Here is a 14,498-nt window from a genome sequence, read left to right on the forward strand (position 1 = left end):
TGAGCACTGCAGTAACACTGACCACATCACTACTCCTGCCTGCTGTTGCACCTTTCAATCCATCCTTGCCCCTGGGGCTGGTGGTGGCGCTGTACTTGGGAACCAGTGCTCACAAATCTAGGTTAACCATGAGAAAATCAGACAGCGAGCAAGGGCTACATCTCCCTGATAGCTGGAAGAAGCTGTGTGGTGTGGCACAGCAACTGGAAAATAATTTCAATCTGCAACTTTGAACTGCGTCACTTGTTGTTTGATTAAACATAAGATATGTATGAGGGGGCTGGGAGTTAAACTTTGATGTATACGGAGTGTTCTCCGAGGCACCACACTGAATTATCTTTTTCGGCTGCAGGTATTTTAACCCAACAAGGCCCGGGGAGACTGCAATCTCATTTTCACAAGTAAACACCTCAAATCTGTAGTGTAAAGTCAAATGCAGGAGACTTTTGATTGCCAGTTAAAATCTAAGTATGAATCTCTGTAATTTTGCAATAAATCTGTGATATTTTGTTTGTGCAGCTAATTTATAAATTTGGTGCAAAATTCCCATCATATCAACAGAACTTTTCATGCTGGGAATTTAAGCTAGTTGTGAGGTTGGTTTGGTGTAAATGTGAAGTTACTAATGACATTTTTTGAAATAAAGTGATTCTGAAATATAAGTAAAATGCTGGTTTAAAAGTATGTAGACAAAGGCATAGTCGATAGACAACATTGCTACGATATCGGTATGACCCTGCTACTCATATTGAGAACAGAATTTTACAGCATAACAATAGCAGCATCTCAATGTCCTTCCCTCCAATACTCATGTTTGAGTTGGTATTTACCAACAGGTCATTAAACTGATGGAGACATAGCATTGGTGCATCCTGTAAAGAGAGCATTTTTCAAACAAATGCCCATACTGGAAATACTGGTTTGGAAGTAAAGGTTCAGCATCTATGTGTACGTGTAAAGGAGCAACTTCATCTTGTGGGGGCCAGGCTATCCTGCCTGGTGCCAGAGATGGCTCCTACCCCCTCCCAGGGCAGGTTTGCCTATGGGTCAGTGGCAGTTGTTGCTCTGGCTCTTGAAATTCCTCTGCAAGGAATAAAACCGTCTTAAAGGAACTGGTTTCTGGGCAGATACTTTTGATTTTGCTGTCTTAGAGAATATCTTTGATTATTTACTTTATTGCTTCACAAAAGCTCTACAGCAAAGAATTTATCAGTGACACCAAGGAGAAACGTGAAGAAGCAAAGGGAGAGATTATGTGAGTCCTTTGAATACAAAGAACTGTAGTATAAATTAAGAAGATTATTTTATCTTCAGCTTCTCTGACAGGTCCCCTGTTACATAAGTGTTCTACTTTTAGGTATTGCCTAAATGTCAGTCACAACCATTTCCTGAAATAGGAACACCAAGTTTATTTAATTTGGAGGGTTTAAGTATTTTCCACTTCAGAATAATAAATATATAAGATATAGGATCTCTTCTATGTAAGTGCTACATTCTGGGAATATACAGGAGTATGTTTAGATATACTAAAAAATTCTTAGTCATGATTTTAAGAGTAAAGCTTTGATTTTTGTGCTAACATTGCTATGGCAAGCTTTCATGTCAAAAGAAGCCCACTGGAGATGTTGATTCATTGGGAAAGGGGTGAAATGTCATAGTTCTAATCACATCTATTCATTTCCCAAGCTCCTCCTAGAGAACTGACAGAAGAAGAAAAACAGCAAGTTCTCCATTCAGAAGAATTCCTGATTTTTTTTGACCGGACAATACGTGTAATTGAGCGAGCTTTGGCTGAAGATTCAGACATCTTCTTTGACTACAGTGGCAGAGATGTAGAAGAGAAAGATGGGTCAGTTTGGGGTTTCTTTGTTTTTTTAAAATAACCTTCCTAAATAGAATTCCAGTGCCAGGAAACCTTAATTTTAAAACTAAACAGATTTTTTTTTTTCTAGTTATAGTTAAGAAAAACTTAAAACCTCTAAGGCTTAGGTCACTTTGTTAGCCTAAATTATTTTGTAAAATAGTTTCATGCTTTACTGCTCTGGGTTTTTTTCTTTGATGTATTATGCAGGTGGTTTAATTTTTTGTTTAATTTTTTGGGGTGAGATTTCAATTTCTGAAGAAAAACGTTAACAATTGAAATAGATAAATGTGTGCACACATGTATATGTGAATGTGCATGTGTACGTTCCAATGTGCTTATATCATTATATTTTTACAGATTCAAACTGCTGTTGTTTATGTTCTGCTACTGCCTCAGTCCTGTAATGGATCCCACTGTGTTCTGCATTGTGTGCATGAAAATTACAATTTCCCAAAGTGTGTGCAATTTAAACACTTAAGAGGTGAAAGGTTGTGTATTCAGCAATTGATAGCGGAGTAGAAGAAACAAAATTCATTAGTAGCAGAGGAAGTATTTAGATTTCAACAGCTGCGTATCTGTTGAAGCCTCATGACAAATCAGTAGCTGCGTTGCACTGAAGTTACTTACCAGAGGTTACTCTAGAGCATCGCTCCTGTGACCAGCTAAATGCATCAGTGAGGACACGTTGGTCCAGCACTGAGCTTCAGCCCATCCTAATGCTGCCAGAAGGCATCAACACCGCAACAGGAGGTGCTGTTAAGACTTCAGGAATCAAAAATAAGAGAGATTTGATTATAGCTTGGAGGTGAAGATTTAGAAAAGGTGGAACTGAATGCCAGGGCCAGGTTTGGTCCTAGGGACAAAGGTGGCAGAGGTGGCCCAGGAGGAGCCAGAAGAGTCAGGAAGTCAGTGGGAAATCAAGAAATGTGGGTTTGTGAAACAGATGTGAAAATTGTTCTTTGGTGCAAGTTCATGATCAGAAAGACAGTCAGTGAGAGCATTAAATCAGGGTGACAGACTTCCCCAGGCTGGGCAGAGATTTGAGAAGTAGTCAGAAACTTTCACATTGCTTTTCACAGCATTTGAATCCTGGTACTTCAAAAAGTGTCTCTTTGTTTGCATTCACACAGAGATGTTCAAGCAGGAGCCAACCTTTCCTTTAACCGTCAGTTTTATGATGAGCACTGGTCAAAGCATCGTGTTGTCACCTGTATGGATTGGTCTCTTCAGGTAAGATGTGGAGCCTGGTATTCCAAACTAGAATGTTGTATTAAAACCATAGGTAAACAAACCTACTAAGATGAAAAAGTCTTTAGTTTTCCTTCTGCCTCCATTCTTTCAGCACATGAAATTTTTTTTAAGACAGAAGGTTTAAAATTAAGCCAATTAAAATTAATTTACTAAGTGTCTATCCCTGGACTTAATAAATAGTTATACATAATAATATAAAAAAAAAAAATAAGAGTAGTGAGGAATAAAATTTATTTTTCTAATGTACTGAAACTCAGAATATGAAAGTATCTGAACAACTTGAAAAGACTGAAAATAGGTCTTTCAAAAAATACTGGATCCTCTCTTCAAATGTTGGAAAAGGAGGCTGCAGTTCGTCACGGGACATGCTAAAGCAGCGTGTCTGGAACATATCCAGTTTCTGTACACTGCAAAGTATTGTCATATTGCAAAATAAAACTGCCAGTAGAGCTGCTTAAGCTTCCTAAACCAAATAGAGCCTCACCAGCAAAGGACAGAAACCAGGTTAATCAATTGCTCCCTTGGAGAACTGGGATTAGCACACACACATTATCACAGGTCCTGTCAGATTCATTTGGTGCCAGTTTTGCTTCAGCTCCCCTCATCCTCTCCGCTTTTTCCCTTTTAGCCTGTTCTAGTCTGGAGCAAAGAAGTTAGTTTCCCTGGGAATGAAATCAAGGAGACTCTGCTCCATGGTCCACAAACAATATAAGGAAACTGCTTGAGGAGGACACTAGCCAGTATGCTTTGGTAGCCCCAAACAAAGCCTCAGGCATGCCCTGCTGTGTCCAGAGCCGGTGTAGGGAGCAAAGATGCTATAGAAGTAGCTCAGCCTAGTACTGAGAACAAGCTTTGCCTAGCCTAATCTTAGAAGCAGCTGCTTTTTCTGCACCATGTTAGATGTGCAGGTGGACACAGCGTGTGTTTAAGCCCAAGTACATAAATGGTGCATGCAGGCTAGAGAGAGGCAGTGGATAAGGAGCACAGTGACTCTCACAGCCATCCTTCTCTCTTTTCCCTGTAAATGGCAGCAGGGCTGCTTCCATCCCTCTGGGTACTTCTCAGGCAAGGTGGCAGCTGACTGCACAGGGGACGTGGCAGGCAGCAGGGAGGAGAGGAGTTGGAGGGTTCCACTAAGTGTTGCTGGTAGGTCTGACTGTCTGACCGCCTGTGATGAACAATAACTAGCTTCAGAGAGGCTTCTTGTAATATCCAGTTCTTGCCCCACATGTAAAATAAAGGCTTTATCCCTTTGCTTTCATACAAAATATCAGCTTAACAACAGGTATGCACTGGTGTGATGTGGGTGGCCTTTAAGCACATATGGATTTCCACAGAAATCAAATATAAGCCTGAGGAAACACTTATCTTAGGTTGTTCACTTGTTCAGGGGCTGGAAATTACATGGAATTCTTATCTGATATTTTCCTAACAGGCAGCTCTTACTGTATTCCCAGGGCAGCAAGTGAAAAAGCTGCCTCAGAAGAGCACTGCCAAATGTAATTGCTCAGCCCCTGGGGCTTCAGGCTTGTTCTGCTTCCCACCTCTTTGTTCCAGGGTGGCCCCTCCTGCCTTGCCCTCCATTAACTCCTCATGCTGAGCTCCCTGGCACCCCAGCCGGGGCTTCTCTGCCCCAGCAGCGACTCCGTGCGAGCGCGGGGGCGAGGGCAGAGGCTTCTGTGCACTGCCCCACACTAGCTTGGGAGGAGGGACTTGCCTCCTCTCTTGCCTGCTTTGAGGTGTATGGTGCGGCAGGAGCTGGAGCCAGATGGAGGCATTTCACATAACAGCTAGCTCTGCTTCTCACCCATGCTCCAGGACACAGCAGTGTCCAGTATGCTAAAGGATAACTTGGATAATCATGGGAACTGCAGAACACACTGCTCATTTCTGTGATAAAACTGTTGCTGCAAAACAGCCTGGAGGCAAATAGAAGCTTAATCAAACAAAAGACCTTGATGCATTAATTAAGCAAGTTATTCTGTTCCCAGTCACATGCAAAATACAGTCCCAAACTTGTGGGATCATTCATGCCATTAAAGCTAACCCACTAGTCCCTTGATTCTTTTTCAAAGCAAAGGGAAAACAGCTTAGATGCTTCATCAAGGGTCTAAGGGAAAGGCGCAACAGACTGAGTACAAGCACAGACAGAGTGGGATCACCTTGCTCTGTCCATGAGGAGGTGTCTTAGCTCATGTAAAGCCAAGAAAGCCAGAGTCTCAGGGATAGTGCCCTCTCTCCCTCCCGACTCTCAGACAGCAGCCTTGAATTTTATTTTGCAGAGCACCATTTCCATCTTATTTTCAGTTGCAGTCATGGGACAGTTGGGCATCTGGTGAGGACTGAAATTCTGTAAATGCAAGTAGATTGAATGAAGCAGCAAGTGTGCAATCCTAGCATGGATTTATGGTGCTGCACTTTGTTTTTTTTAAAAGTCAAAAAGCCTCATAAAGGTGTTGCCCAGCTAGGTATGACCTCAGCGTCTGTGTAAACTTGAAACTGAATTACCAGTCAGATGCATAAACTGTGATTGCAAAACCTACACAGAGACCAGTAAGATCAGAGTCTCTGCAGGAGCGTGCCCCCCCCAAAAGGCCTCTAAACTGGTGCTTCATGCTCTAGCTGGCTGCACTAACGCTGGTGGTAGGGCATCACCTCTGCCTGCCAAGGTATCTGCACCTTCCCAACTGCGGGTTCAGGTGCTCATGTGAACGATACCCAACCTGTTCAGCCAAAATGAGATCACCTCACAAGAGCCTACTGTGTATGCTGTTTACAGGGACCTGCGCTAACGTGGGATGAAAAGTTTCAAAGGAGAACGTGAGATCGTTGTTCAGAAGTGGTTGCAGTCTCTGTCGTGGAAGAGGAAGAAGAGAGAGTTGAGATGGATGAGAGCAGTGGGGGGCAGGCTGGCACAGATGAGAGAGGTGGTGTATGAGGTGTGAGATTAAACCACTTTCATGACTCCCTCAGTTCTTAAGGACATAGAAGTGGTGGTTGGTCTGTTGCATCCTCTAAATTCCATGCAAGCCATTTGGGTGCCAAATTGCCCTTGCAAGCTGTTGAAGCAGCCAGGATCTGCTGGGATATAGGTACAACACAGTCAGAGCCCACTCAAATGGGAAAGAGGCAGCTATGGTGACCACATGTCATTGCTGCTTCTCCCACATGTGGGTCCAGGCTCATTTGGAACCATGAGCTTAATCATGAACATCATCAACCCCATGATGTGTTATCTATGGAAGTGTAAACACAATGGCAAAGAACAGCTGATGATGGCAAAAGTTATAGTTATGGACTTTTATAGAATCACAGAATCTTAGAATGGTGAGGGTTGGAAGGGACCTCTGGGGATCATCTAGTCCAACCCTCCTGCCAAAGCAGGTTCACCTCATGCAGTTTAGACAGGAACATGTCCAGGTGGTTTTTGGAAGCCTCTAGAGAAGGAGACTCCACAACAACCTCTCTGGGCAGGCTGTTCCGGTGCTCCATCACCCTCACAGTAAAGAATTTTTTTCCTGATGTTGAGATGGAACTTCCTGTGTTCCAGTTTGTGCCGACTGCACCTTGTCATGTTGCTGGGCACCACTGAAAAGTGACTGGCCCCATCCTCTTGACACATGCCGCCGCTCCCCCCCTTTTAGATAAACACTGATAAGATCCTCTCTCAGTCTTCTCTTCTCCAGGCTAAACAGCCCCAGGTCTCTCAGCCTTTCCTCATCACAGAAATGCTCCAGTCCCCTCATCATCATTCTAAGCCCCACTGGACACTCTCCAGTAGTTCCGTGTTTCCCTTGAACAGGGGACCCTGGAACTGGACACAACACTCCAGATGTGGCCTCACCAGGGCAGAATAGAGGGAGAGGAGAACCTCCTTCAACCTGCTGGTCTAACTCTTCTTAATGCACCCCAGGATACCATTTGGCCTTCTTGTCCACAAGGACACATTGCTGTCTCATAGTTAACTTGTCCACAAGGACTCCCAGGTCCTGCTCCATGGAGCTGCATTATTTCTTCCACATGGATTTTGAGAGCAGAGAGGTTCAAACCCAAATAATAAGGATACAGAAGATGATGGTTGCTTGATTTTTTTTTAATTTTTAAGATACCTGGTTTGGACAGAATTCAAAGTTGCCAGTAGCACTACTGGCAGTTTCTTTGTCCTTCTTCCTTTACCAGCTGTGTTGTTCCCCTATAAAGCTGTGAATAGTTTGACTGGAATTTCCCTAGGAAAAACAAAAAGTGACAGTGACCTGTGGAAGTCATTCAGAAATTCTGAGGGAAAGCATTCCTACTTTAAAAGAGGAGAGCGAAGGTCCCATGGAGCTTGGGCTGCTAGCACATTGGTCTGCAGAAGCCATGTGCTCTTCTCTGGACATGCCATAAGGTCCACTGCCCTACTTTGACTATTTAGAGGGAAAGACAGAGGCTACCAGAGGAACCTAGTGTCAAATGTGAGAGTGGACGACTGGGTGCTATATTATAAGCCAAAAGTAATTGATGTTTTGTGGCCAAATTAGTACTTCTTACAGTGTTTTGAGATGATACAAGATCAGAATGTGAAAATCTGACTGGTCATATATGATATTATGTGTGCGTGTAGAGATGTATATATATATATATGTGTTTTGCCTGTCTACTTCTATACATCAGTGGAAAATGAGTGCACAAGAAAATTTGGATCTGATTTGGGAGCGCTTATTGCATCAGTCTTACTGAGTCAGTGGAATTCGAGGTCACCCTGTGCTTTACAAGATTACCTCAGTGTCTTGCAAAATTGAGCTTCTGTGAAGAATATGTTTGTTTTGTTTGCTATTTGAATCATCAAGAAGAACTTTAAAGTTGATTCTACGCATAAGTGAATAGGAAGAATACATAATGAAATAAGAAAGAATAGTTTTCAGGGATGCTGAAAAAATTGTGAGTTTCAGAATAAAAGCAAGTCAAGACTATGGTCATAATGTATTTATTATCAAAATCAACTAAGAAATGGTTATGCAAATATGTTAAAATTACTCAAGCTTTCAGATTTTTCCTCTGCCTTGCTTCATGTTCCTTTTATGAATCTCCTGCTAGTTGTCTTTTCTCAGAATTACCTGCAGAAAATAACATTGCCTTTGTGGGATCTGAGCAAGGAGCAGGGGTTTTAAGGATGTCAGGGATGAGTAAAGTATAAAGCAAAAATGAAGCTGAATACTACGATTGGACTAGCTTGTATTATAATTAAAACCAGATGTTGCACAGTTAGTGTAGATCATTTCTGTATCATCTGATTTTGCACAGGTTCTTCATCATCCATCTTATTTATTTTGCTTTTTCTTTCTAGTATCCTGAGTTGATGGTTGCATCTTATAACAATAATGAAGATGCTCCACATGAGCCTGATGGGGTAGCCTTGGTATGGAACATGAAGTTCAAGAAAACCACACCAGAATATGTTTTCCATTGTCAGGTAAGATCGAGGAAGCCATTAATTTCATGCTAGAGAAAACAGAGTTTACTACATGGTTCATCTTCATGCTGTTTATATGAAGAGGCTGAAGTTAAAAACAGGCATTTTTTGAAGAAGTACAAGCTGCAGTCCAGTGTTTTCAGAGGGCAACCAGCCTTCTCAAACAATACTGAAAGCCTGTCAGGGCTGTGTGTCATTCTTTATCTATTTAAAACAGTCCCTAGGAGATTCAGTTTATAAAGCCCTTGCACTTATGAAGTAACTGTGGTATACCACTTCCTCATCCAGGCAGCAACATATGCTTTCCCACCCACATTAGCTTCCACGCATCCTCTGTACTCCAAGCTGCCTACCCTTGCCTTGGTTCCGCTCAATATCATGTTTTGCCTTGAAAACTGGGAAATACACTTTGCATTTCTGAGCATGTGTCTTACAGCTTGATAAAATGGTCTTGACTACAAGCACTACTCCACCAATTCCTGTTTGACTGTCCTTTAAGTTAGCAAACCAGTGTTTCTCTTCATTCACTGCAACTTCATGACCATACTATTTTGGAATTTTATGGGCAATTCAAAAATAGTTAATGTTTTATTTCTGTAGGTCTCTTTACTCATCTTTTGCCACTGTTTTTGTGTATGAAACAGGACAGCCTCCTATTGGCAGAAATGTTCTGCTCATTGGCTCTACCTCCATCAAACTGCCCAGACTGTGGAACAGGGTTTGGGCCACATTTCCAGCCTCTTCATTAATATCCTCCAGTGGTAATTAAATACAGGACAGCGGTATTCAAAAGCCATGTGGAAAAGTTTCAGCAAGTAAAGCTTAACAATCAGAGATTAGTAAAATGCAGATTATTCTGTGGTAAAAATTGCTTCTCTTGGAAGGATATGTATTACCTGGCTAATTGTGTAAGCTAAGTGTCATTTTACATTCAAGGACCAAACATCTTTTTGAACTAAGTTTATGTCTGGACTTGGGTGCATTATCAGATGTAACATAGCGGGAGGGAGTTGCTGGATTTGAAGTTACGGCTTCAACCCGATTAAGTAACCTTTAATTCTGGGCACGTTTTTCTAATTTGCTGTACTGAAAAACAACTTCTCAAGGAGTCTAGGCCTGCACAGCAAATATGCAATACAGATTTATATACATATATATGTGTGTGTGTATGTATTACCTTTGAAATGAGACCTTTTACTTTTCTGGATATCATATTCGGTAGACTGATGTGTTCTTTCAGACCACTTAAGATCTTAGCTCAGATCCCATGCTCAAATTCTTCTAGGATGTACATGCGGCTTAATGTTTTAAACAAAATATTCAAGAGAAGAGATTGCCCACTGCATTTTCAGGAAGAATAATCCTGAAACTAGATTGATTTTGCAAGATAATAACCAGATTCAGAGTAGCCCTTCTGAATACACAAAGAGGAGTTTGACTACAGACATAACAAGATGTTCCATTAATTAAAAATTCTATCTAGTTTTAAAAGTAGGTATGCTTAAACAGGGGAGGTATGACTCATTAAATTGAAAACACTGGGACAGGCTATACTCTCCAACAGAAAAACACATATAGGACAAAGTGGTATACAGAGATTTGGCCTGGCTGAGCTTCTGTCCAGTTCTCCCATTAAGTTGGATGTGCCCGTTTTTAGAACTGGAACCTTAAAATCTGTGAATTGAGAGACACATATGGCACTGTGCTTTCACATACATCCTGGATTCACCAACTTTCAGTTAAATTAAATTGGTTCTTCTGTCCACAAGAAATGTTTGTTTTCTTGGCCAAACTGTCCACAGATAACTTGCATTATTATTCTGTTATGAGTTGTAATCATGTGTGAACCACCATTATGGGGCTTCTGACATGGAATATCTTCTGCAACTCAGATCAGTTGAGGATACCCACATAAGTTTAAATGGGGAAGCAAAAAGCACGAGTCTTGGTCTCTTGAACACGGGTTTTGTTCTAACTGACTCAGATGGAAAATAAGAAGAAAAAAATTAACTTAGCTCAGAGTCTGGAATTCAGTTCTGTAGGTCATCATATTATTCTGTTTGTCAGTGAAAACCAACTGTATTATTAGACAGCCCATATAATTTATATTACCATTTTGCAAAAGAAACATTGCCTTATTCAGTCCTGATTCAGTCATTTCTCTAGTTCTTCTGTGAGACAGGCCTAGTTTGGCTTCTGCAATACACGACTTTATAACAATCCCGCCCAGCAGCCAGAGATGAACACACACCTTATCATTAAAGCTAGGTTGCCCAGATAGGACAAACATAGTACTTTGAGTGTATTTTCCCAATAGACTACCATTTTCCTTCCCAAACACTTTCTATAAAAATGTTGTTTTAATAAATACTATATGGTGCTGACTAATACACCTTTAGCCTTTCAATTTTTGGGCTCACAGAGCAGGATACAGACAAGTAGAAGCTCATTTCAGATGTGACTGCTGAGGAACTCATGCAAGCCACTTCTAAGAAGCCAAATTAATAAATTGGTTTATGAAGCCATTTCTAAGGAACTTGTAAGAAATTCCGACTCAGGAGTTCTGATAACATCAACAGATCAATGAAACATCTCGGGACAGCTACAAGCTGGCTGAACTTCAGCAGGCAGAACTTTAGATACCTCTTGGGTACATCTGGTATCTATCTTCTTGAAGCTAGGAACTGTGAAGTTTTTCCTGGTATAATATACAGATTTGAGTGAGATGTTTACCAAATAATTCCTTAATTTCTATACCTCTTTCTATGATTATTTGTAATCTTACATTAGATCATTGAAATTGTCATAATCAGAACTATAGGCTTTCCCACTGACTTTGCTGAAAGTTGACAGAACCAAGGTCATCATCTGAAGTTGTCTATCAGCCATAGCAGACAATGATGCAAAACTCTACGATGTTTTTTCCTAACTCAAATCAGCGAAAAACATTTATTTCAGTCCTCAAGTGTGAGGGTTGATGTATTCTGTAAATGTTTACCTTACCTATTGTTACTAATGATCTTACTGTTTTGCCTGATTTAAAGTCAAATTATGTTGTTGGCTCATTAATGCAGTGTAGGTCGTAGTAAATTTCATAGCTCTACAATATGTTGTGCTACAAATACTGGGTTCAATTTTAGTTAATATGCATTATGAGAAAAATTACTGTCAGCCAAGTGGACTTGTTTAATCATTAATTCATGTGAACTGCCGTGTGATCTGTCAAATCTTTTCTAAGCAGAACAATCTTCTGCTCTCTTCTCCTGTGGAATATTTATTTTCTTATACTTGTTTTATTTTTGCCCTTCTTTGGGGTTTTTATATTTCTACTTTACCCAGAGATGTGTTGACAGTATTTTAGCTGGGACTCCACAGATTTTTTCCTCTATAGCTCATCATACATCTCTTTACCGCAAGGTTAGAAATGGGAAAACAAGGAAGAGTGAGGGATTGGGCAATTTGTTCATTTTTTTTCCTATGCAAGCAAAAAATGTCTCAGAAGCAAAACCAAAGTGGAAGGGTGATATCATTTGCCAAAGGAATGAACACTCAATGCTTTCCTTAGGTAGTGAGGAATAAATTGAGCATGCAGCTAATACTGCAGAGTGCAGACTAGGAATGTCCTTGTAGGGAAGAGTCAGGGATGTCCTCTTCCCCCATGCTGGAGCGTCACTGTCTCTTGGTGGAATCCATTGCATTCCAAAAGTGAAACCGTAGCCTTTCAGAAGTACTTTATGAAGCCCTGTGGATGAGTCATCCCTGGCTGGGTTGATTTGGCAGCATCCACACAGGGAATGAATTCCAGCAAGGACATGGAAATCACATTGACTCTCCCTTGGCCTGGTGTGAGAATTTTAAGCAGTGGTTCACACTGCTGTTCTCAGCTACTGTTGGTCTGCATTTAGGTGGGGGTGACAGAAATGAAAATAGTATGACACAGTTATTGATTATTTGACTCAACATGAGCTCAATCCTGTATCAATTTATGCAATATATTGGGCTGTCCTTGTATGTGAACATTCCTGTACTACTGGTTAATAGAGTAGTGTTGACGATATTTCTTGGTCTTGATGTCTTTCTTAGAAAGCACTTATATGTCTATAGTGTGTTTTTTCACTGAGCAAACAAATAAAAATCACATTACCCATTAATTATGAAGATTATTTATAATGCAATGCCCATTGTTTATGTACTACTGCTCATCTCTGCCCATGATGTTGTTTCTGTTTCCTGTTGGACTGATCTCAGCTTTCTAAGCCAACATGACCTGAAGAAGTATCTGAAACTTTGAATCAACGTATCTGGTGAGGCAAATAAGAACTCAGACTGTCTTCATTCTAAAGTGGCTAGTTGAATGAGTTATTATGCCCTCCCTTTAAGAAGAGTGTGTTACCAGGGGTACAGCACTGCACTTATACCAGATCTTACAGATTTGGGGTTAGAGCTGATCTATAGAGGCAGAAGATACAAGGGAAAGAAATCATCAGTGGGTCTAGAGCATTTTAGGATATTGCAAACCATTTCCTTTCTTCTGGAACTAAAGAGGGGTTATTAAAGTTGATTGAGGTATCTGGACCTTAGCTTCAAAACATCCATCATTTCAAGAAAGGATGGGTGGGCAAAGGCAGCTAAGGATATTAGTTTCATGCAAATAAACTAAATTGAATGTTACTCTCTGATTTGGAGGCTTCTGCATTGTGTTTGGAAAGTTTGATGAATTCTGCTTTCCTACACCCAGTCTAATGATAGCAGCAAAAACAAAAAGAAATTACTACATTGGCTGCATTTTGATTTATAGATTATTAATTTCCTCTTTCTCAGCTATGTCTTTTCCAAATGTCTCGAAAGGGCAGTGAGAAGTACAAATCTGATACTTAGAAGTAACTCCATTCAGTGTATTTTTAAGGAAGGAGCGCACATGTGAAGTAGCTTTTATCTGATGAAGCAGTAACCATTTAAGAGTTCTTTCAAGGAGCTGGATTGACGTTTAGCATAATCACAAAAATATTTCAGCAGTATATCACTTTTAATAGCTGCAGCTATTTCTGTCCTTTTCCTAAAGTGCCATGCAGTCAGATTTCCTTAGTTGGTTCCATCTCTTTACTAAACTGTCAGGGTTTTTTTTGTGGTATATGGGACTTGTGTTTTCTATTTTAATTTCAAGAAAAGTTGTCCATGCTTGGAAAATATTGGTGGATTTGGTACAGAAATCAGCCACTCAGCTGCACCACAAAATGTTTCATTCTCCCTTAGCTTTTTTGTAGTGGCTTCTATACACTGTCATTAAGTTATGTGTTTGACCACTTTTCATTGCTTATCCTGGTGTGGTCTTTCCCTTTTCAACTGAACGGATAGAGTCAGAAATGCATATCTTAGAATTAGAAGCACTGAGGTAAGCGAAGGACTATATTTAGTGGCTGATATTGGCCAACGTTGCCTTTTTTTTCCCCCTGATTTGGTTCCTTTGTTGTTTTCTGCTCTTTCAAAATCAACATAAATTCCTTCAGATGTGCTTTTTGCTCCAGCAGCCTGCCTTATGAAGGTGCTGAGCACCCAGATCCATGAGACTTCTGTGTGGAGTGGGCTGAGGCAACATCATGAATGACTAACATCCTCCTTTTCCTCTTATCCTTGAGTTTCTTTCTCTCTGGAAGCCAGAACAGAGCTCAGTACCTCCAGAACTTTAGAAGGAAAAAAAAGTATTACAACAAGTTTAATTATCAAGTGGATTTGGAATACTAAAAAAAATAAAGCAAACTTTTTCTGATAATTGTACAGTGCTGTTCCACAAAGGCTTCCTCACTTTGTTGCTGCTACCTAAGTTTCAAGAAAGGATTCAGCTCTTCAGAACAGCAAAAGAAATTACAGACTCTAAACAACACTCAAGCTTCTGAATTTCCAAAGTAAAACCAATCTGAAGAACCAGCATCA

General features: G+C 40.6%; 1 protein-coding gene across 1 annotated transcript in view; it reads left to right on the top strand.

Annotated features, from left to right (window-relative positions):
- The window catches only part of LOC103771438 (cytoplasmic dynein 1 intermediate chain 1-like), a gene marked incomplete at its 3' end in the record, with an annotated part of 55,485 nt that overhangs the window by 13,898 nt on the left and 27,089 nt on the right, over window positions 1-14,498 (top strand). The window contains exons 3-5 of the mRNA XM_008938736.1: window positions 1,687-1,849; window positions 2,995-3,094; window positions 8,442-8,567. Coding sequence (XP_008936984.1) covers window positions 1,687-1,849; window positions 2,995-3,094; window positions 8,442-8,567 — 389 coding nt within the window. The remainder of the gene's footprint in view (window positions 1-1,686; window positions 1,850-2,994; window positions 3,095-8,441; window positions 8,568-14,498) is intronic.

The sequence above is a fragment of the Merops nubicus genome, unplaced genomic scaffold (assembly GCF_000691845.1).
Source record: "Merops nubicus isolate BGI_N331 unplaced genomic scaffold, ASM69184v1 scaffold11254, whole genome shotgun sequence".
NCBI lineage: Eukaryota > Metazoa > Chordata > Aves > Coraciiformes > Meropidae > Merops > Merops nubicus.